General features: G+C 51.9%; 1 protein-coding gene across 3 annotated transcripts in view; it reads right to left on the bottom strand.

Annotated features, from left to right (window-relative positions):
* The window catches only part of LOC108002859 (insulin-like peptide receptor), a 58,786-nt gene that overhangs the window by 25,530 nt on the left and 11,753 nt on the right, over positions 1-21,503 (bottom strand). For all 3 annotated transcript variants that reach the window (XM_062070901.1, XM_062070903.1, XM_062070902.1), the window contains exon 2: positions 10,907-12,303. In XM_062070901.1, the coding sequence (XP_061926885.1) occupies positions 10,907-11,519 (613 nt within the window). In that variant the 5' untranslated portion in view covers positions 11,520-12,303. The remainder of the gene's footprint in view (positions 1-10,906; positions 12,304-21,503) is intronic.

The raw sequence follows: 21,503 nt of genomic DNA, 5'->3' as shown, positions 1-21,503 counted from the left end.
GCCTCGAAGAAGTTAAATGATTGGCAAACCGGTACCTTGGGACGAGGAGCCACCTCTAGACCCAGCGGGATCCGCGATGGAAAATTCCTACGTTGAAAGACACGAAGAAAGTTGGCGGCTGGGAGGTGATGCTGGGAGGAGAGAGAAACGATCGGGCATCGAAGATTCTCGTCGTGGCGCGCGTCGTACACGCCGCCGTGCCCCCGTCCCCGTCCAGCCGGCAGGGAACGTTTAGCCGGGCGTAACGTATACGCGAACAACGGCGGCGACCAGTTGTTACAAACTCGCAACAATGTTAACGCTATAACTACACAAGATTGCGAATGATCGTATATTCTCACCGGCTCGCATCGTTCCGACTAATTGCCACTTTTTGCATACCGACGGAACCGGTTGCCATCGATGATTCGAGCGGCTCGGATAATGGTTCCGCTTCGTTGCTCCGATCGATCGTGAACGGGTTCTTCGCCCGAACGGGAAATGAGAGGCGTTCCCCCCGTCCTGACGATAAATAAAATAAAAATCCGTGGATCCGTCAATATAAAATTTTTTCCACAAATCTCCCAACTTTCCCGCCACCACAGCTTTCTTCTTTCCAAGCTTCTCTGTAATCGTCCAACGATTAAATCCCCACCCTATTATCGCGCCGATCAAATTTACACGTCCCTTGGAAGTGTTTCGACTCGCGTTATTTTCCCGCGTAAATTTATTCCCGTTTGAAAAGAAGGACAGAGAGAGAGAGAAAAGGATTTTGCCGAAACTCGTCCAGCCGCTCTTGATTACGATTTATGCGAATTTTCGAGTCGCGCCGAATCCTCGAGCGCGTAAGAAGGGAAAACGAGCCGCTTTCGAGGACTATCCTCGAACACGATACACGGGGGACGTTTCACGTGGAAAATATCGAGGCGAGTTATAAACGTCGCCCCCTCTGGGAGCGAAAACGTCGATTTATCGCACGACGCTCCGTTATAATGGAGGGGAACAGGAGTTGAAATCGATCGAGAGTCGGAACCGGTGTTTAAACGGGCCAAGCAATACATATATATATTCCGAACATATATCCCCGTTAATTCTCTAATCGATCCCTTGGACGACGACCACCGGGTCGAGGCTGGCCTCGGGAATAAAAAGAATTCCGTTGCCGATCATCTGGCAAGGAGGCGAGGACACGGTCGGGCGAAATCGGTTGCGTGCGCCGATTCGAACGCGAGACGACGACCAGGACGATCGCATATAAATTAGCCGCGTAACGTTTGTCACTCTCGTGCCCTCGCCTCGTTAAAGTGGCGACAGGGAGCGGAAAGGAGCGTCGGGGCGCCGCACGAAAGGCGGAACACGACGACGACGAGGCCTCCGCCGTCGTTGGCGATCGCGTTTCCGCCTAATCCCCCCTCCCCCCGAATCGTTCCAATTTGCTCGCGATCGCGTTTCCACCCGCGACTCCCGGTGTCGGCTTACTCGGGCTCAGCGGGGATTAGAATTTGGAAACGCGATACGGAAAAGGGTGAACGCGATACCCGGACGCAGGATTGTTCCAGTTTCGAGAATTTGCCGAGGTGGACGATGGGGAGGCTGGAAGCGGCGCGAGGGAAAAGGCGGAGGAGGAGAGATCGGCGATTACGAATAATAAATTCCGGAAACGGAGGAAACCGTCTCTCCCACCAGGCAGGTTAAAAATCCCCGAGAGTGGTCTCGAGCGTCTCGTCTGTGAGTTCACGAGATAGACGGAGGAGAGACATTCCGAATGTATGTAACTTGGCGCGAGCGTGGAGATCCGTCTCCCCTTTGTTTACCAAAGGTAAGCTATGTCGGCATACTTGGACGCGCGACTCCTTGGGGACGCGTTAACAGCGGTGGCTCGGTAACTACTCGCTTTAAATAGTATGTCCCAGGGCTAATAACCGCGACGGTCGAGTTAAACGACGAGCGTGTATATGTATATATATATATTCATATATGCATATATACAGGGTGTGTCCCGCGAAACGAAATAGTACAAGAGAGGTACGAGACGGAAAACAAAGAGCTTCCTTTTATCCGGTTACCCCGGATAAATCCGGAGTAAATTACGGGAGGGGAGGGGAGGAGGAACCGAAATCGATTGGTCGGCGTGTGCACGGGACACATATTAATCGGATTTCTGGTTGGGGGGAGTGGGTAAGAGGGAAGGACAGCTAGCGACGCCACAAATGGGGTCATCCACCTTGGTTAGTCGATGACCGTAGGGCCAGGTGGAACGAGTCGACGGGGATCCGCTGGCCGAGTATCTCTTTAACGTCGTGTGTTGGAGCGATACCGGAAGCTCCTGTCTAGACGATGCTTTTTTTCCTTTCCTCCGCTGGTTCCGCTTCCCCCTTCTCTTTTTCCCTTTCTCCGTCTCTCTCTCTCTCTCTCTCCCCGTCTTCCGTGACTGAAATTTTCGCGAGCCTCGCACAATCGCGGTTGGCTTCGATCCAGTCGACATCTCGTCCTTTTGTCGTTTCACTCGTGCTAGATCCTTCAACGCGGTTTTCCAAACCACCACTGTGTATCAATGTATTCAATTTTCGGGGCTTCAATCTCTCCTTCTCGATTCTCCCAGCGATTAAAATTCGTTGCCGGCCCTTCCACGATAACGCGAAATACGCGTTTCCGCCATTCGTAACGAGGAGGGAAAAACTGCGACAGAGAGACCGAGCTATCGATACTTTTCGTCCGAACGATATCGAATATCGTTCCACCGCGCCACCAAACAATAGGGCCGTGATTTCAATAGAAATCTTCGTTCCTCCTTTTTCTCCCTCTCTCCCTTTCCTTTCTCCGTTTCCTTAACTATCCTCTACGTAAAACGAACACCGCTGTCTAGTTTTGTGTAGGTCCGATTGTCGAAACGGGGAGAGCGTTTGGGGTGGAATTTTAAGGGGAATATAAGGCTATTAATTTGAGAGAGGAGGACAGCTACGCGAAGTATCCCGCAGGAAATGGAACGGCCGGCCTCCTTAATAACGGGGCCGACCCCTCCTCCCCCTTCCTCCGATGCCAGTGTACCGAAACGGGTCCGAAACAGGGATATCAGCCCGGGCCGGGCCACGGCGATACCCCTTTGATCGACGCTCGACCCGAACACGTACGTACACGTTAGGACTCGGATCCTTTTCGCCGCGTCTCTCCGCCCGAGCGGAAATCATTAAATAATGTCACCGAACGACTTCCGTTGCCACTTACCGTAAACGGCCGCGCCGCTTAATATGCAGCCGACACGCCTTAATTACATCGCTCTCCCTGCCTCTCTCGCTCGCCACTACACCCACGCGTCCCCCTCCGAGACGAGCTTTTCCCATCTAACCTTACACCGCATCTCTCGATTCTTCTGTATTCGCGACGCTTCCCTTTTTCGCGAACGAACGTTTAATCTTCCAACGATCGGAACATCTCTTCGATTTTAATCGTTGGGATAATAGCGGGGCGTTAATAGGCGGGCGATCTCTCGAATCGGGCCGCTTCCCGATAATTGATAATCCCGGTCGGTAATAAAGGGGGAGCCGCGGGTACGATAACGATCTCGAGGGAGGGAAGGAATAAGGTGGAAAAGCGCTCTTACGCCTTCTGCTCGGTGAGAGAGGTAAGGTCGTAACATTGTTTACAAATTTGATGCTCGATCGTAAATAAATGCGGAACATTGGTAGAACCGGGCCGTAAATTTACGACGATGACGCGGAGGGAGGGAGGAGGAGGAGAGGGGAGGGCATGTCACGAGTAGCAAAATGCGTTTCGGAACGGAAACGATCCTTGCTAAGCTTTGTACACAACTAGTCGTAAACTAGACTAATTGGTGTATCGGCCGGTTAACTGTCCCGGTCGAAACGAGACGTCGCGCATTTCGAGTTTCTCGTACTCGAGAGAGGCGAAAGTTGCGAACGACCGAATAATTAGTCATGCCTATTGCCGCTCGAGGTGCCGAGAAACGTCCGTGGACCTCGTTCTTAAGCGTCGTCGCATACGATTAACGGCCTTCCTCTCTTACAATCGCGATTCAACCTCGAATTTAGCTCTACATTGTTCCGTGCGTTATTCACGAGACGCGGCTACGCGACGAGCGACCTCTATCGTTTCATTCGCGTTTCCACTCGCGTGGCCGCCAACGAACGGTTTAACGCGATTCATTTCTTCAACGACGCGGAACACCGCGAAAAAGATCCGAATTTGCCGGCACGAGATTTAAATGGATCGCGCCGGAACGATATTAACGACGCAACGATTACGATTATAACAACGCTGCGGATATACACATTGTTGCGTGATGGCAAATAACGAGGCGTGGCAACAGTGTAGAAAAGAACCTAAATTTGCCGCGCGTACCGTAAATCCTCATGGTCGAAAAACAGGGTTGGCAACGTTCGTTAATTACGCGCATCCACGGGAACGAGGAACGATATTAAAAATATGCACAGTCCACGGGCTTCCGTCGCCTAATCGCATTTCGTTAATAATGACGCACGGCGGGAAACAATGCGGGAAAAAGGCCGAATTTACCGCGCCGTTGTGTTACGACAATGCGTAACAGCGTGTGCCCTCTGCACGCGTCGGCTACGATTAATCTTTTGTTCGTCGACGAAGATGATTTAAATTGTTCCGCGAATTTGGATCTTTTCTCTTTCCGTGTCGCGCGTCCGGAGTAATAACGGGACGTTAATGAACGTACGCTCGTCGCGGGAAAAACGTCGATATCCTCCTCGAAACACCTCACACCTTTTTTCCTTTCTTTCTCTCCCCCTTTTTTTAAATTCTCCTCTCGATCGCGCCATTTCCACGGTCCGCGTTAACCGGGTTAAACGGTGACCGCGACGAAATTCGGTCACGACGACTCGATTCTGCGACGAACCCTCCGACGGCCGAGTGTCTTTATCGATCGAGCGACCCGGTCGCGCTTAATTCTTCCAGGATAACCTTTTCCCGTTTCTCCCCTCGAAAGGAAAAGCGGCGAAGAGGAGATGCAGACAGACGTAGGACCCGTAATTAGCGAGTCCGAAAATTAACGAGGGACGAAAAGTCAACGGGCGAAATGTATGAATATGGTAGTTGTACTCCTTTGATTATTTCGCGGATAAATGCTAGATTCGAGCTTCGATTTTTCCTTTACTCCTGGCTAAGCAAGCGTCCTCGGAGTCAACGTCCTCTCTCTCTCTCTCTCTGTCCAATTGTGGCGCGCAATTCGAATCGGTTTTCGAGTCGACCGCGTTCCAATGAAATTTCCCAAGCCAAACTCGTCGCCGTTCGAACGAACTTTTACCGCTACGAGTAGTCTGCTTCGTCTCGGCTGCGCGCCGTCGTCCAAAATATTTTGGCTTCGGCGACGGCGTGTCTCGTGAACTGCAACGCGGTAAACGGGGGCATAAATTCGTTCACCCGAGACGGTTCGCGCGTGCATCCATTTAGAGGCGGCGCGATCCGCGAGAAATAGAACGCGGGGCTATCTCGTCGGCCGATGGATACGCGCGCCGCTCGAGAAATTGCGAATCGGAATAATCCTCCTCGTTTGATCCGAGTCGGAGATCCGACGCGGGAGATTCGTGCACGGGGAGAAAAATTCGATATTTCTCCTTTCGGCGAACGTGAGAGAGAGAGGGGACGCAAATAAGGAGAAGGCGATTGACGTTCGTTAGATTCTCCTTATCCTTTCTTCCGTTCGATAATTCGATTCCGTGAGAGATAAATATGTATTCTCGTGGAAAAACGAAGAAAAGGGATAAATCGATTTGAAAATTTTATGATATAATCTCGATCTCGAGGATTCGAGGATGTTCGAGTCGATTCCCTCGCGTTCAGCTTGCCTAGAAAAAAGGAAGGGCAAGGCGTTTTGGAAATTTCCCGATCACAGGCCGCTGAATTGCATTTCTCTCCCGATTTCCCGCGGTAATTTCGTGACTTTTAATCAATCGGACTCGACGACCTCGCGGTCGATTGACGTATTAAACTCGTCTCGAAGCGAGCACGATACTGTTAATTGGCGAGCCGACTCCGGTCGGGTCGGTTCAGCCTCGTGTCCCGGTTGGCCTCGGCATGGCCGGTTTAACGCGAGGAAACATCGCCGAGGAATCCGAAACGTAACGATGACGCGTCTTCTTCTTCTTCTTCTTCTTCTTTTGTTTCTTCCGCTTTATTCCTTTGGCCGGCGCATTATCGGGCGTTGGAACAATCGTGACGCCACAACTTTTGCGAACCACCCATCCAAACTTTTTTTCTCGATCCCTCTCCCCTTCTCGGGGAGACTTCGATTCCAAAGGTGAACGAACTTTCGCAAAGTTCCCTTCCTCCTCCTTCCTATCGGCTAATTGATCCAGGCGGTCGATTTTTCAGGCGCAGATATCCGGTTGGGGAGGATAACTCGTTTTAATTCGATTTCAGGGGGGTAGAAAGTGATCGTACGTCGTTCGGCCTATCGCTTTTTAAAGCGCTTTTCACGCGGCTGCTCTCGCGGATAAACCGGATACGGTCCATCGTTCCGCATACGTGTGTCCAGATAATCCTCCCCCTCCCTCTTCTCCGTTTCTGCGCACTCTCCCCTCCATTTTTTCCATCAATTTCATCGCCCCGCCTTTGTACCCCGAGCAGAACGTTAATTTTCATTCCTGCGATGATACCCGCGGAGGGATTAACAGAGGTCGGGGAATTAGCGGGGACAGGTGGAAATTATCATCCTCGTTGACAAAAGAGGGGAGGGCCAAGAGTTTGCGACTTTGTGTGGAATTATCTCGACAATTCTCGAAACGATCCCCTTTTTATAATCCTCGACGCAGCACGTTCGAATCGAAGGTTGATGATTAATCAATGGCGGGGGAAGAAGAGAAGAATCGGAGGGACGCGTTTCTCGCGAGGAACGGAACTCGGCGGCCGAAAAGGAGAGGCTCTCCTCTCAGATTGGACCGATATCACCGACCGTCGCAGTTAACGGCCTCGCTCGTACGCGAAGATAAAGATTCGTTCGATCGGATTAAGTGATTGGAAGAGAGGGAGAGGGAGAGCGATAAAGGGGGAGGGGAGGAGATAAATGGATGGGAATGGTTATGGCAGGGTAGGGAAGACGCAAAGTTGCGAGAAGGGGTTGTACGGCTCGGCGAGGCGACGATGAATTCGCCGTAAATGGCATCCTGTTCCGTGTCCGTATCGCCGCGCTCGAATACTCAATTTCCGGCGGAAGCGTCGGGGGAATTAACGCGGCGTGCCGAGTTTTGTATAATCGCGTTTTAATTTGATTTTCTCGGGGCGTACCGCGTGCTTCCTGCGCGTGCGGTTGCCAATTAGTAATCTCTCCCTCTCCCTCTCTCTCTCCCTCCCTCTCTCTGTCCTTTCGATGTGTGTCCTCGCCGATGATCGCCCGCGCAAAAACGCTCCGTGTAATCTTTCCCGAATAACTCCTCGTTGATGAATTACGCGAGTGGGGCACGCGCGATCGCAGCGCCGCGATACCGTAGTAACGAGGGATCGCGAACGAGCGATCGGATTACCGACCTGTGACCGATTAAACGATCCACTGGGAAGGAACGGACGCGATGCTTCGTCCAGAGACAGCGGGAGAGAGTAAAGAATTAGGGGAGGAGGGAGGAGGACGTGCGAATCGAATCGCCAGCCACCTGTTCTCCTCGAAGAAGAAGAAAAAGAAGAAGTTTCGATCGAGGTCCTCGGCGGGAGGAGAGGGGGAAGAGAGAGAGAGAGAGAGAGAGATTCGTTTTTCACGGTTGTCGAGCTTTATTACCCTACGCGGTTAAGGAAAAAAAAGAAGGAATACGGCATCGGGCGGATAAGAATCGAATTAAAATAATATTTCTCTAATTATTTTTATTCTCTCCCCTCTTCCTTTCTTATTCTTCTTACTCTCGCGTTAAATCAAATTGATAATTTTATCGCGACCGACGATCGAGTTGCTCCGCTACTCGCACGCAATCCCTCGTTAACGGATAGAGAAGGAGGGAAGGGGAGGGGGGGGTCAGAAATACAAAGAGTGGTCCGATATTATCTGTGCGGCGGGATCGCGTTCGGGATTCCGGAATGGCATCGTGGATACGAGGCTTGGTTATTTGCATAATTCCGCCGTATGAGAGACGGGCGGCGGCGAAAGAACCGGCCGATCGTTCGTTTCGTTTTAGCACCGCTCGAAACAAAGTTGGCCCCGGCCCTGTGAAATACGGTTTACCGGCGTCGTGCGAGGGCTCGGCCTTTACGACTTTCCGCGCTTCGACGCGGTTTTCTCCTTCTCGCTTCGCCTCGCCTCGCCTTCCCCCCCTCGCTCCGCCCCCCTCCTCTCCCTCCTTTTCCGTCCAACTATCGCGTGACGAATTTCGCGCGCTGCAAGCCTAGAATTTCACCGATCGGGGCTCCCTGCCAATTCAAGGCTATTTTATCCGCCTCGAGATCTTATCTCGAAACATTCGTTTCGAGAGAAATGACCAGCTTTCGAATCACCTCTCCGTTACACGCCTGCCGCTCTCCATCGAATTTTCATCGGCTAATTGTTCTCGTCGACTCGTTCAGGCTGACAGCGATCGAAGCCCGAAATCGGCTTCTTCCGTTTCCCCTCCATTGTATCCGTATCCACGATTGACGAGGATAAACAGGACTTCCGAACCGGTGCAAATCGCATAGCGCGTCGATATATGTGTATATACAGATAAAATACACGGCTGGGAGTAGCATCGACGAAATGCAATTTGCATCTCTCCGATCGGATACTCGGCAGAGATGACATCCTGCTCAACCGATAGTCGCCGTTTCTTCGCTCGACGCGTTCGATGTGAACCACGTCTCGCGATAAAACGGGCGAACGAACGAGGGTAGCGATTACGAACGAGTGGACGAAGCTGCGGACCGAGTCGAGCCGAGTCGTCATTTCGACCGAATCGAGCGAGTGGAAAGGGAGAGGGAGACAAAGTTTTACGATCGTTGCGTTTCAAGTTTTGCTTGCGTCGAAGGTCAACCGCAGCCCGGCCGCCAACCAACGTTCGAGGACGATCTCTGGGAAAAGAGTTTGCGCGCGCTCGTTTCTTCGCAACAGGCGGAGGAAAAATTCGCACGATAAATTCCTCCTCCCCCTCCCTCGGGGACGAAAAATTTTGCGTCGTTGTTCACGGTTCGAGGGGGTCGAAAACCGCAGCAGCAGCTTCCTTTTCACCTGCTCTCTCTCTCTCTCTCTCTCTATTCCTCTCTCCACTTCACCCGCTAATTCAACGAGACGGAAAGAGGCGTGGAGGCGTCGAGTTAAATATTTCCAGCCCATTTACCTCCACCCGACACTCGATTCGCTCCTCTGTCTCCGCCACTCAACGTTGCGCGTGATTCGCCCGCTGCCCGAATTACGCGGGCCCTCTCTCTCTGCCCCCAATTCTCCAAACTTTTCCCCCAACTTAACGCCAACTATCCCATTTAAACGTCCAAACCGTCGTCCAAACGAGGATCCACCAAGGCGAAACACCCATCCCCGGTTCGGATTATCCTCGACGCGTCGTTTTATTTTTTATTATTCATCATTCCGAATTAATAATCTCGTCACGATGGAGACGCGCGCGTTTGAAAAATTGGGGGAAATTTACGCGAAAGGAATAAAAATACGGATCGTGTTGGGACGCGAGGGTGACGGCGCATCTGTAATAAACGCGCACTCCCCGCGATAAAAGTCGATAATCCGGACGTGGAACGTGGTACAACGTAGCGCAAGCCTGTCGTATAAATTAAAGATATTAAAGGGGTACACACTCCCGGGAAATAACGCGTATTATTTTAAAAGGACGAGTCCTTTGTTCGAACCAAACCACCGAGGGGCATCATTTTCCCTTTACGAGCATCACGCTTTCCAAGCACGAAAGTAATTTGCACTGGTTTAAGCGGCCGCGTGATTATACGCGGGGGCGGGGTGGGGGGAGAGATTGGAAATTGGCGAAATTCGCCGGGAAAGGAGAGGAAAAAATGATGGCAAAGCCCTCCTCTCCGACGGAAATATTCGTTCGATCGCGTCGATTACGCGTTGCATCCCCTCTCCCCTTCATCTACGAATGATGAAAATGCAAAAGTTAGTCAAAGATTCATCCACTACGGCGTAATGAGTTTAATGGCCATTCCCCACCCCGCCGCTTTCCACTCGGCGAGCCGCTTGCTCGATTCGTAGTAACGATCGCGAGAGATGGGAGGGAGGGAGAGGAGGGGGGAGGAAAAAAGGCGGAACGAATAATTTTTCAGCGAGCAACAGGGGCGAGGTGTATCGAGCCGGGGTCAAAAATGCGAAATTGCCTTTCGATAACTCGATACGGATAACAGACGGAAGGGGGGGTATCATCGATGACGCGGAAAAATCAACGAATATCCGATATCCGAGCTGCAATTTAGCCGGCAATTAATTAATATTTGCATTCGCGCGGACGTTCGATTGATGCGCGGCCGTCGAGTGGAAACGGATAGATGCGGTCAATATTTTCAAGCGGATCCACAAACGGCAAACACGGTCGTGCTTAGCGATGCGCTCGTCATACGACCTTGCCAAACGTTACTCTGGAGAGGAATTCCTAAAAAGAAAAAGAAAGTAGGAGAAGGGAAAGGAGGGGAGCTTGCTCCCGATTGATGCCTCGAAAGCGGCTAAAGCACTCTACGGGCGATGTCGTCACGGGATGAAGAAATTCGACGAAGGATTCGTGGAGCTCGGTAGGTAAAGGAGATCGTTGATGGGCAGCGACACGCATGCAAGTTTACACTCGTTGCGCGGGATCGTTGGAACGCATCGTACGATTCGACGAAATTTCCCACAATTTCGCGGAGGAGAGAAGAAACAGTTGAAAACACGTGGAACCAGTGCCTGATCGAGCGAGGGAAACGATCGAAACGAAAGTAGATATTACATACATATATATATATATACACGTGGAGTAGCAATCGATCGACTCACCTCCCTCTTCTTTGGAGGAACGTTCTCTGGACGTTGGCTTTTGCAGGTCCGCGGAAGCGGAGAACACGAGTACCAGGAATAGGAACAAAATGGTCCAGGTTAACGTCTGCTGCTCGCGGCTGGTGGACGATCTGGCCGCCCTCGTCGAGCTCCACCGCACCACGCTGGACACGTAGCTGGTCGAGGAGGGGTCGTCGGGCTCGGGCCGACGCTGCGGGTCCGCCGAGGTCCTCGCGGAGGAAGGATCCGGCACCGATCGCTGCCCGCATCTCGTCATCCGATCGTGGCGCCCCTCCGCCGTTTCCTTTTCGCGCGACCGTCGATCCGGGACGATCCGTCCGCCGCGAAGCCGCTCGCAGAGGTCGCAGAGCGACGGGAAGGGTCCGTGGTCGTGGTGCTGCGCGGGTGTGACGGCGGCGGGTGGCGAGGAAGGGCAGGGGTCGATTTGGGGGATCGCAGCGGTGGAAGGACGATCGCTGGCGAATCGAGCGTCGCTCGAGAGACGGGAGGAGGTCGTCGTGCGAGGTTTCGCGAGAGTCACGGCGATCGTCGGCTCCGCGGACGTCGCTACGCTACCGCCGAGCCTGCGCGTGCACCACGTTGACGACTCCATGCCTGCCTTTGCCTCGCAGCCGATGATACACCGCCAATTTCTCGCCGCCTTTATCCCAAGATCTTGATAATCCGGATATCTCCCTTCTCCTCACATCCGAACGTCTCTCGTCCTCGCGCTGGGCGTCGTGCTCGTCGTCGTGCTCGTCGTCCCGCTCGTCGTCGTCGTCTCGTCGTGCATCTTCCTCGAACTCGATCCAGTCTTCCGGTTCCTCGTCACCGTCTTCTCGTTCGACCGACCGTCCCCCTTTTCCTTTCTCTCCTCGAACGGAAGAAGAGGAGGAGGACGAGGAGGAGGAGGAGGAGGAGGGGGAGGAAGAGGCGGAAGAGGAAGAGGAAGAGGAAAAACAAGAGGAAGAAGAAGACTCGAAAGAGGCGGTGGACGAAGATTCGAGGAAGATCGACTAGACTCAGGACCAGTCGGAGACCCAGCAACGTTGGAACGTCGGTAGAAGAGACATCTCTTCTCGCGGTGTTGTACTATTGCTCGAGCCCAATCCCGTGTCGAGAATGAGCCAAATATCAGTCTCTCCTGGCGAAGAAATGACAACACCGATGGCTGCGTGGCTCGTATGCCGCCATCGATCGCGTCTTTCGAGTCGAACTCGATGACAGCCGAACCGTGAATCCTCGCTACCTGTCCTGACCACGTATCCTCTCCCTCCCTCTCTCTCTCTCTGTGATTATTCTCCCTCGCTTCTCGGTTATTCTCGTCCTTGCACACGAGGCGTCCCAGAACACTTTCCTCCTCTCCTCGATCTTCCCACCATCGATGAACGATAATCCTGAAATCAGAGAATCGTCCAGCTTTTGACTTTTCGGCTAATATCGTTTTTCTCGCGTTCCACACGGGGAGGCGATCGTGTCAGGCCAAAAAGCGCGGTGTGCTTGGCGCGCAAAGCAAATAGGAGGGAACAAATGTTGCCATGAATTTTACGGGGAATAGCGTCAATATTTAACCCGGAGACTGCGCGCGATTTAATCGGCCTCGTTAACGCATGCTCTTCGCGACCGCAACGTGAACAACAACAACAACGCTCCTCCTCGATTCTTATCCATCCAACGGGTCGTCCAACGACTCCTCCGACGATCGATCGTTTCGAAGAGAATCGTTCTCCGGAGAGGACGCATCCGCGAATTGTACCTCGTCGGGAGGAATTCCGAAACTAAACCGTTTCTGCGTAACCTTGGACCGCGGGTGGGAAGGGAAGATGGAACGAAGCTCAAAGGGCTTCGAGCAGCTCGGTGTTTGGGAATAATTTAGCGGGAGGAAAGTAGTAAGATCTAGTCGCAGCCTCTCTCTCGCCGTAAACCTCGCACGATGAGTCACGGAGGATGCGTCGAGATTGAAGGATCCCGGGGGCTGCGAATCCGGTTAAAATTGGAAAAGTGCGGTTGGAGACGGAGGGCTCGCAAAGGCTGGCCGCGCCGTGACCAGTAATATTCGCCAGGGAGGAGGGGAGAGAGGAGGAGAGAGGATCCAGGAATACGTTTGTTTGCGAAATTCTCGAGGCGGTCGCTTTTGATCCCCTTTCTCGGCCCTCCTTCCCCTGCTGGAAAATCTGTCGACTGGGCGGGGCGGGAGGGGAAAAATAAATAAAATGGACTCGGCGGAAAAACCTACTTTACTTTTACTTTTGCAACAACGGTGTTGTCGGTTGTTTGAAATTCAATTACTCGGATAGCTCGAAACGGGCATCGTTAGCACAGAAACGAGAGAGGCACACGCATGCTCGAAGCGGAATACTTAACGAGTTGGCTAGCGTGCTAGCCACGTACCCGGTTTCTAAGAATAGAGGGGCATACTTCGATAATCGCGTCATCATCGTCATCGTCATTCATCGGGACGAATCCAGGCCATCGGGTTTTGATAAAACTCGTTTCCGCGATCCTTTGTACGCTCGACCGGCTGCCCATTACGACGTTTCGCCATCTCCGCGCGCATTAAGTCGACAGGAGAGAGGAATGGGGCGAAGGAGGGGGAAGCGTTATTCGCATACGATATCTGGATTATACGGACGGGCGGCGCAAACTCCCTCGAGTTCGTTCGTTTGTTCGTTCGTTCGTTCGTTCGTTCCGCGCTTTATAACTAGACGAGACAGTATCTAATATTAATTCCATTGGACCGTGAAATCGTCGCTCTGTTTTCGCGACCTCGTCTATCTCGCGCGTATCGTCCGCTCTTTGACTGCTTTCCTCCTTCCAAACAGCCTGGTAAATTAATAATCGGGGCGGCGGGGTTCATCCACCTTCGTTCACCCCTCCCCTCCCCCGATCAAACGAAAGGAATACGAACAACGAACGATCGTCGACGGGGGGATTTGACGACGATTCCCTCCCCTCGTGCGCGCGCATACCGTGGCCGATCGTCGTCATCGGCAACATTTTCTAATATCGTGCCTTGATCCGGATGGAATGTCCGTTCACCGACCGCGATGCTTCTCACGATCCCGGATAATCCCGTTTACGGCCGATCGCGCGGAACGAACGGTAGCGATATTTCTCTATCCGCGTAAATTAGACGCGGTTAATCGTTTTCGCAACCGAATCGTATATATATATATATATATATACACACACGTTCCAAGTAGTTTAGGCCGTGGACAGGATGGGATCTTTCTCCGTTTCTCGCGGGGCGCCAACCGCAGCCACGTCCAGGATCCCCGGCAATGATGTGGCTGGGCTGGGGAAAGAATTCACGCGTCGAACACGCATCGAAAAACAAGAGGATTGCGCGTTACGGGCGCGTGGTTGCAAAACACCGTTCTGGTTACCATGACACTCGGGTTAAGTAACGTGATTCGATTGAAGGTACATTTTTCTCGCTAACGAGCGATAATTGATTTATTGTGTACGAAGGGGTCAGCCGGGCCGTATACGCGGTAGCACGCGCCCTGGTACCGAGCGATCCGCTCGATTGAATCTCTCCTCCCTCCTCCGCCCCTGCGCCAACGCGCCTTCCCTCCACGATCGCGATCTTTCGCCTCGATCGATCCTCCAACGATCGTTCGAAAATTGATTCCCCTGCTCGGCCGTTGATCGAGCATGGCGTCGAAACGGTGGAGCGGATGGAGGGAATCATAAGCTCGGGAACGTAAGGTCACCGGCAAAAGCCGCGCCAAAGCCCATTTCTGGCCGGACGTTAATGCATTTCGACGCAAGTTTATACCGATCGTTTCGATCCCAGCAGTCGTCGTCTCCCGTCTTTGCACCATCTTTATGAGATTCGTATTTCTCTCCGCGCGGCAACAAAATTACACAGAGTGTGACCACAACGTTGGAAATACACAGGCGGCCATCGCTATCCGATGGGAAGGATCGTTTATTTCGAAAGGTCGTCTCGATTCGCGGCGAAAGGGGGAGAGGAGGAGGAGGAGGAGCAGGAGGAGGAGGAGGGATAATGCGGGCATCGATGATGGCTCCTGAGAAAGCCGCATCGGGCGGAGAAGTTGGCAATTAGTCACGAGCTATGACCGAGTTGAAAACCCGATTGGCATTTAAAACACCCGACTATCCGCCACTTACCGTTCGAGTAAACAGGGATCGCTCGCAACCCCGTTTACGTAAAACACCGAGGCGAGCCACGAACGAATTTGCAAGAACGATTTCTCGAAATTGAAAATTGGAAAAAATGGGCAAGCACACGCGGTAAAGAGACGTTGAGAACACGAGCGGTTTGACGAAGAGTTCGAGATACTTCGACGAGTTTGCGTCGAAGCGCAGGGCAGCAAAAGAAGAAGAGAGAGAAAGAAGAAAAAAAGAAAAGAAAAGGAAAGAAAAAGAAAGCAACCGACAACGTTCTACGGGTGCTTCGACCCGAAGCGCAAAGACCTAGAAACAACTCAATTGTGTTTTCAAACGCGTTTCTACCTTGTTCTACTATCGATCGTTCTACGACATCCGACCGCGTGGGAAAATGTAGAGGGCTGGAGCCTTTTGGGAAACGAACGGCGCAACTCGAGCAAACTCGTGTCTCTATGGGCTGCGAAAGGGGTCGGTGATCGCAAGGTGTACGCATAATTACGAAACCCGTCACGGCGTGGAAACGCGGCCTATATAATCCCGCCGGATTAGCCTAAGACGATAGTGGTTCTACCCCTCGGGAAAAAAGGGTACGAAAGGGTAGAATGTGCTACTATGTGCACGATTGAAATTCAACCGAAACGGCGCTCGTTCGCAATTGCATTTTCCGTTGACAGGGAGGGAGGGAGGGAGAGGGGAGAGCGCGACAGAAGTTGAAATATTCGCACGAGATGCAAATAGATGAGAAATACAACAGTTGACGTCATCCGTCATACGCGTCGATCCGTCGCTTCGACGCGTCCGCCTACCGCTATTTGTCCACACCCGCCAATCCGTATCGCGTTAATCGAAGTAATATATTTGATCGGTGAAACGGTTTCGAAATTCGAGCCGCAGAAATGATCAAACTCGAGCGTCACGAAGCAACAATTGTCCCGAGAAATTTGTCTTGGAAAATTATCGAAGGAAAGGAGAGAGAAAGGAGAGAGAGAGAAAAAAAAAATATAGATTCGCCGCTGTTTCCTAATTTGGAACAGAGACGGACCACCCTTGGGTAGCGATTACGTTACTCGTCGTCGGTTGGAAAACCGTTTCGATCGGATTAGCCGTGCCGGAAACGGACGATCTGCCTGTGCTTTTGATTCGTCGTCCGGCCGATCCGTGTGTCGCGACGTAGCAGCTGTCTCGCGTATAATACCGGTATATATACCGGTGGCTGCGCGCCGCGTGTAGTCGGTGCATCCAGTGAAACGAAGGAAGATGGATACACGTACATTGCTACATTGTTGGCCGCGGCGATGCAGTGGGATGGGGGGAAGAGCGCGCACACATGCACACGTCGCGTAGACGCCGAGTCGAGTGGTGGGGGAAAGCGTGGTTAAAGGGGAAAGGGAAGGCGATCGACTGAGCGACGAAACGGCGGGGAATGGAGTGGTGGGAGAAGGGAGAGGGAAGAGGGTCGAGGCGAGGGCACGAGGGATGCACGAACTGAAAGGGGGAGGCAGTAGGCCGCAGGCTTCATTCACTACGCGGCTACGTTCTACTATGAAGTGTTTGTGTTCGCGTTTGCCGGTCCGTCGACACCGACCGACCGTCCGACCTCCCGTTTATCGCTCCCTCTCTTGCACCCGCCGTTCGCCCTAGCTCTCTCTCGCTTTGTCACTCGCTTTCGCGCATATCACCTGTCAGCCGCTTCGCAAACCAAAGACCAGGCTTGCGCTTATGCTGCCACGAAAGATCAGGTTTACTCGCGAATTTTCAGACCTGTTTTTCCCTTTGTATTACGTTTCGAAATTTACAACTCGTCGGAAAGTCAGAATTTATACCGGGTTTAGAATGTAATTTGCGCGCCACTGCATCGCGTGAATTTAAAGTCGTAAACTTCAACGGTCGGTATTTCGTAAAAATAGAAGTCACCTAGGGTATCGGTTCAACGTACCGAAAACACGATGGCTCGTACCGAATCGTAGACGCAAAAGGAAACGAAAGGAAGGGAGACGAGAAAGAGGAGGAGGAGGGGGAGGAGGAGGAGGAGGAGGAGGAGACGAAGAAGAAGAAAGAGAAAGAGGAGGAAGAATGATGCGTAGAAGAGAAGGAAAGGGTCACCATGGAATTAGTCTCGGGCCACAGTGGCTCTTTCTTTCGAGCGCTACTGCGCCGTATCGGCTCCTATGGCGTCTTTTTCGAACGCTCGGTGCGTGGTTGGCTTGTTGGCTATTCGCGCACGGCGATCACGTCACGGACCAACTGAATGAGAGAGGAAAGATGGTCGATACTCTTTCCTCGTCCCGGATGACGTTCAACTCTGTTCAACTCTCTTCCTCGATCCTTCCTTCCATTCCACGAAATTCTTCTTTCGTGTATCGACTCGCACAGCCCCTTCCTCGATTTAACGAGCCGAACCTTTGACCAATCGCCGGTGAGGACAGTCGCGAACGACAGTCGTAGTAAATGCACTTTCGAGAAGTTACACACTATATCGCCACGACAAAGACGATCACGCCGTCGTTCCTTGATTCATAATGGCACGTTCTGGTCGCGTGTCGATAGCCTATGCCTTTTTTCGAGACTTGTCTCGTTTCGTCTGGTTCCGCTTTCCTTCTAGACACTCGATGTTCGTGCACGCCACTCGCTTCTATCTTGGAACGCAGCCGCCGCGCTCGGATCATGTTCCTCCTTGTCTATTTGTTTCGTTCCTGCCGATCTTTCCCGATCCTCGAGCTCGTTCTCCTCCTTCCTGGCGTATATTTTTTTATTTTTTTCTTCTTCTTCTTCTTTTTTTTTTTTTTTTTTTTCGTATGGAAAAATACGGTAGATACGGTTCAACGGGTTCGTAGGTAGCGCGTATCAAAAATGAGGGCGAAACGCGATCGAAAAGTTCCCGAAACGTCGAGAGCCCTGCCCGTTTTCCGATTTCTTTTTTATCTCGCTTGAATAAATTTACATAGAGAAAATAGGCCGCGTGTGTGCTTTACGCTCGTGGTGTGCGTCGTACAAAGCGAATTTTTTTCATTTATTTTGTAGGTCAGACTACAAAGTACATTTAACGAACTCGAGGGAAAGCAAGGACCTTGTCCAATTCGTTTGAACCGTGTTCGTGGTCGTTATCGTTGTTTTCCGGGCGGGGGGAGGGGGGAGGAGGGGAGGGGGCGAGGAGGGAGGGGAACGGTTACGCGACCGGACAACGACGCTTTTTCTTCTCTCGAAACTTACGCGGCAAAGATACTACTTTTATTACGAGTCGGTTATAGTGGCGGTTGTTTTGAAAGCTAGAGAGCCACGGGCGATAAAGGCGAGCGTAATGAGATATAATGCTAGCCTCGAGTGGCGACAAACACAACCGGTACCTCTATCATTGTGCAAATAAAATTACGCGCTCTACGAAGGTGCGCGTGCGAAGAGGAATGCACGCGTCGAACGGCTCCCTTCGACGAATTCCTCGCCCGCCCAGCTTCCATTATCTCGTCCAATCTCCTATCCAATTCCCTTCAAAGCGAGCCCGCATCAACAATGTACCACGACCGAAAATCTACGCTCGACCTCTACCTCCCTTGCCTTTTTTACATTTATATACAGCGTGTATAAGTTGTTTCATAAAGCAATTTTTTTTCTTCCTTTTTCTTTTTTTTTTTTTTTCCTTTTCAAGAATCAAGTTCCTAGATAAAAGATCCGACACGGCGTTGCGGCGTCCCGTGACGGATCTCCTTTGCCCTTTTGGCTCGAGAGAAATATCGCTAGAGAGTTGAAAATCGTGGGAAATTAAGGTCGCGACACAAGGGCTCATACAAGAGATAAGATCAACGATCCACGAGGTAAAACGAAAGAAGAAATCCTTCGAATGTGGCTAGCCCGGTCGAAGGATCGATACCTAGTACGACGGCATGTCCTTGCGAGAGGGGGAGGGGGAGGGAAAGAAGCGTAACGAGGTCGAGTAATTTTCGATATCGTCGGAGGAGAGCCGCGGTCGCGTTTCGAAATTTCGAGATGGCTCGTAGGCGACACACGATATCCCGGGTGCGTTCGTTGGTCGATTCGAGGATCCGCGCGGACCGTGAACGCGCCATTCCGCGTCCACGCTCGTTCAATGAACTTCCATGCCGCGCCGGTGGCGGCACCGTAGCGCGGAATGGCGCGTCGCGAGCCACGTGAGAACCACTGAAATCGTGCAAAGTCGTGGCCGACTCGAAGGCGGTTCGGCGGCGGTCGGCCGCCTTCGGCCACGTTCGCCTCGCTTCGGCGAATTTCGGCCCGCTGACAACAGTGTTCCGTTGCGGGAAGAATTCGAACGTCGCATCGCGTTTCTCGAGCGCGTGGCGCGCGCACGGACGAGACAGACGAATAAATTAATTGCAATTTATACGGCTCCGGTACCGGCGACCGCGATGCAAATTCCAGCCTGGCCGAGGCTCTCCGCCGCATTTAACGCGACTACGAAGGCAACTATCCTATCCTAGAAATCCTAGAAGAAGGAATCGATGTTTACCCGATATTATTTTATACATTCGATCCGTTCGCGCATTCCCTTCTTCTCTTCGAGGGTTTCGCGGAATTTTAAGCGAACGATTAGGAGCGTAGGAGAGAGAGAGAGAGAGAAAGTGGTCGTTACAGACACGTAGGTAAGACGTAATAGATTTTGCCACAAGAGACCGGCGCGCAAGAGCGAGGATATTGAGAGTCACTGGCGTGTAAGGGTGGCTGAGTGAACCAGGGCGTGGGTGGATTATGCGCGTGGTGGGGGAAAGCATCGGGCGGGAGAAGCGAGGAAGTATGATACTACGCCGCAGTGTAGGGGGTGGACGATCGATGCCGACCAAAACATTGCCACATGCCTAACCAGCGCGAACGCTCTCCAACGCGTTCTGTAACCCAATTGTTCGCCTAGAATACGTTTTCCAAACGCGATTACGCGCAGCGTGTTAGCGGTGAACTCGTCGCACCTGTACAGACCCCGATAAACGATGTTTGGAATGGAAAAAAGCCGTTTAACGCCGAAGAGGTTTCGCTCCCCTCGAATTCGCGTATTTTAAACATCCCTCCTTCCTCGTCGTTCGGAGGCCTCGAGACGGAGCAACGTCGGACGATTAACCGAAAGAATTAAGAGCACGTTTATCAAACAACTTTTTCATTGCCGCGTATCGAGATATCGCGAAAAGAAACGATCCAAGTATTTTAACGAGCGTCATTTCGTCCCATTATCCGACGATTCGTTCGACCGCGCCGATTGTTTAATAGTAATCGCTGGCGAGGTAAGGAAAAAAAGGGAGGGAGAGAGAAGAAGAAGAGAGAAAAAATATTGGTCTGGAAAGAGCGCACCTGATACAAACATCCCCCTTCCCTCGCCGCGTCCCATTTTCCTCGATCGTTGATTCGTTAATGGAACGACTCGAATGCGAATAGGATGGCGCGCCGACTCCGTATATGTACTAATGATCACGATGACCGAGCGTAAAGGAATTCCACGCGTTTCGACATTTGCCACGTGCTTATGCCAATAAGGGAGGATTAAGGAATCGCAACGTCGGGCCTTACGTAACCCGGCGGTATCGACTGGATCGCGTTCTTGTATCGACGCGTGTCAAAGCGGCGCAATACGAAACAATATCCGGATAATAGGCCGTTCTTAAGATAGAGCGACAACAGAGAACGTGTGTGTACACAATGGCTCGAAACGCGACCGAGCGAACGATCGGTGTCGAAATCGAATGGAATTTCCGCTCGGTATACATATATATCGGCGGGGGGAGCTTATGGCGAATCGTTGCCACGTTCGATCGAAAACTGGGTCCGTTCCCATTCAAGGTATAACAGTGGCGAAGTACAAGGTTATCGCGTAACGTTATCGCGCCAGTGTCACGGTGGATATTTTCGCAACAGCCGCGCGATAGATTTCCCATGAAAAGCGATAAGCCGTTTCGAATGTTGTTCGGACGTAACTCTCGGTCCACCGCTTTGCGAGAATCGTTCCTCCTTATCGGACACGCTCAACTTCGGCCAACGTAGAGAGAAAAAAAAAAAACAACGGGGGAAACGATCGATCTGTTTTAATCATATCCATGTGCGTTTAATGGGCTGTTTTTCAAAGAGAAAGAGATAGAGAGAGAGAGAGAAGGTAATCCGATTGAGAAGATATTCGCGACGAATACCGAGGGGAGAATCGAGGATACGATCAAAGATATATCTCTTGAAACGAGAGATTATTCGTAAGATTAATATTCAGGATTGTCGTGCATACGAAATCTCGAGATGAATCGTACTCGGGAGACGAATCTCGGGGGACAAGCATGCGAGATCGCGAAACCTATTACCGAGTGGTATACACGCGGACACGACAGAGGCACGCGCACGGATAATTGGAATGGACGTTTCGCGTACGAAACATCTCCTCGAAATCTTGTTCTCGTTTAACATCGCGCTCACAAATGGACGTCGAAAATACCTAGAGGCAGCGCTATTACTGCTACTC

The sequence above is a fragment of the Apis cerana genome, linkage group LG2, assembly GCF_029169275.1.
Source record: "Apis cerana isolate GH-2021 linkage group LG2, AcerK_1.0, whole genome shotgun sequence".
NCBI classification, from domain to species: domain Eukaryota; kingdom Metazoa; phylum Arthropoda; class Insecta; order Hymenoptera; family Apidae; genus Apis; species Apis cerana.
The sequence above is the reverse complement of the archived record's forward strand: the minus strand, read 5'-3'. Positions and strand labels throughout refer to the sequence as shown.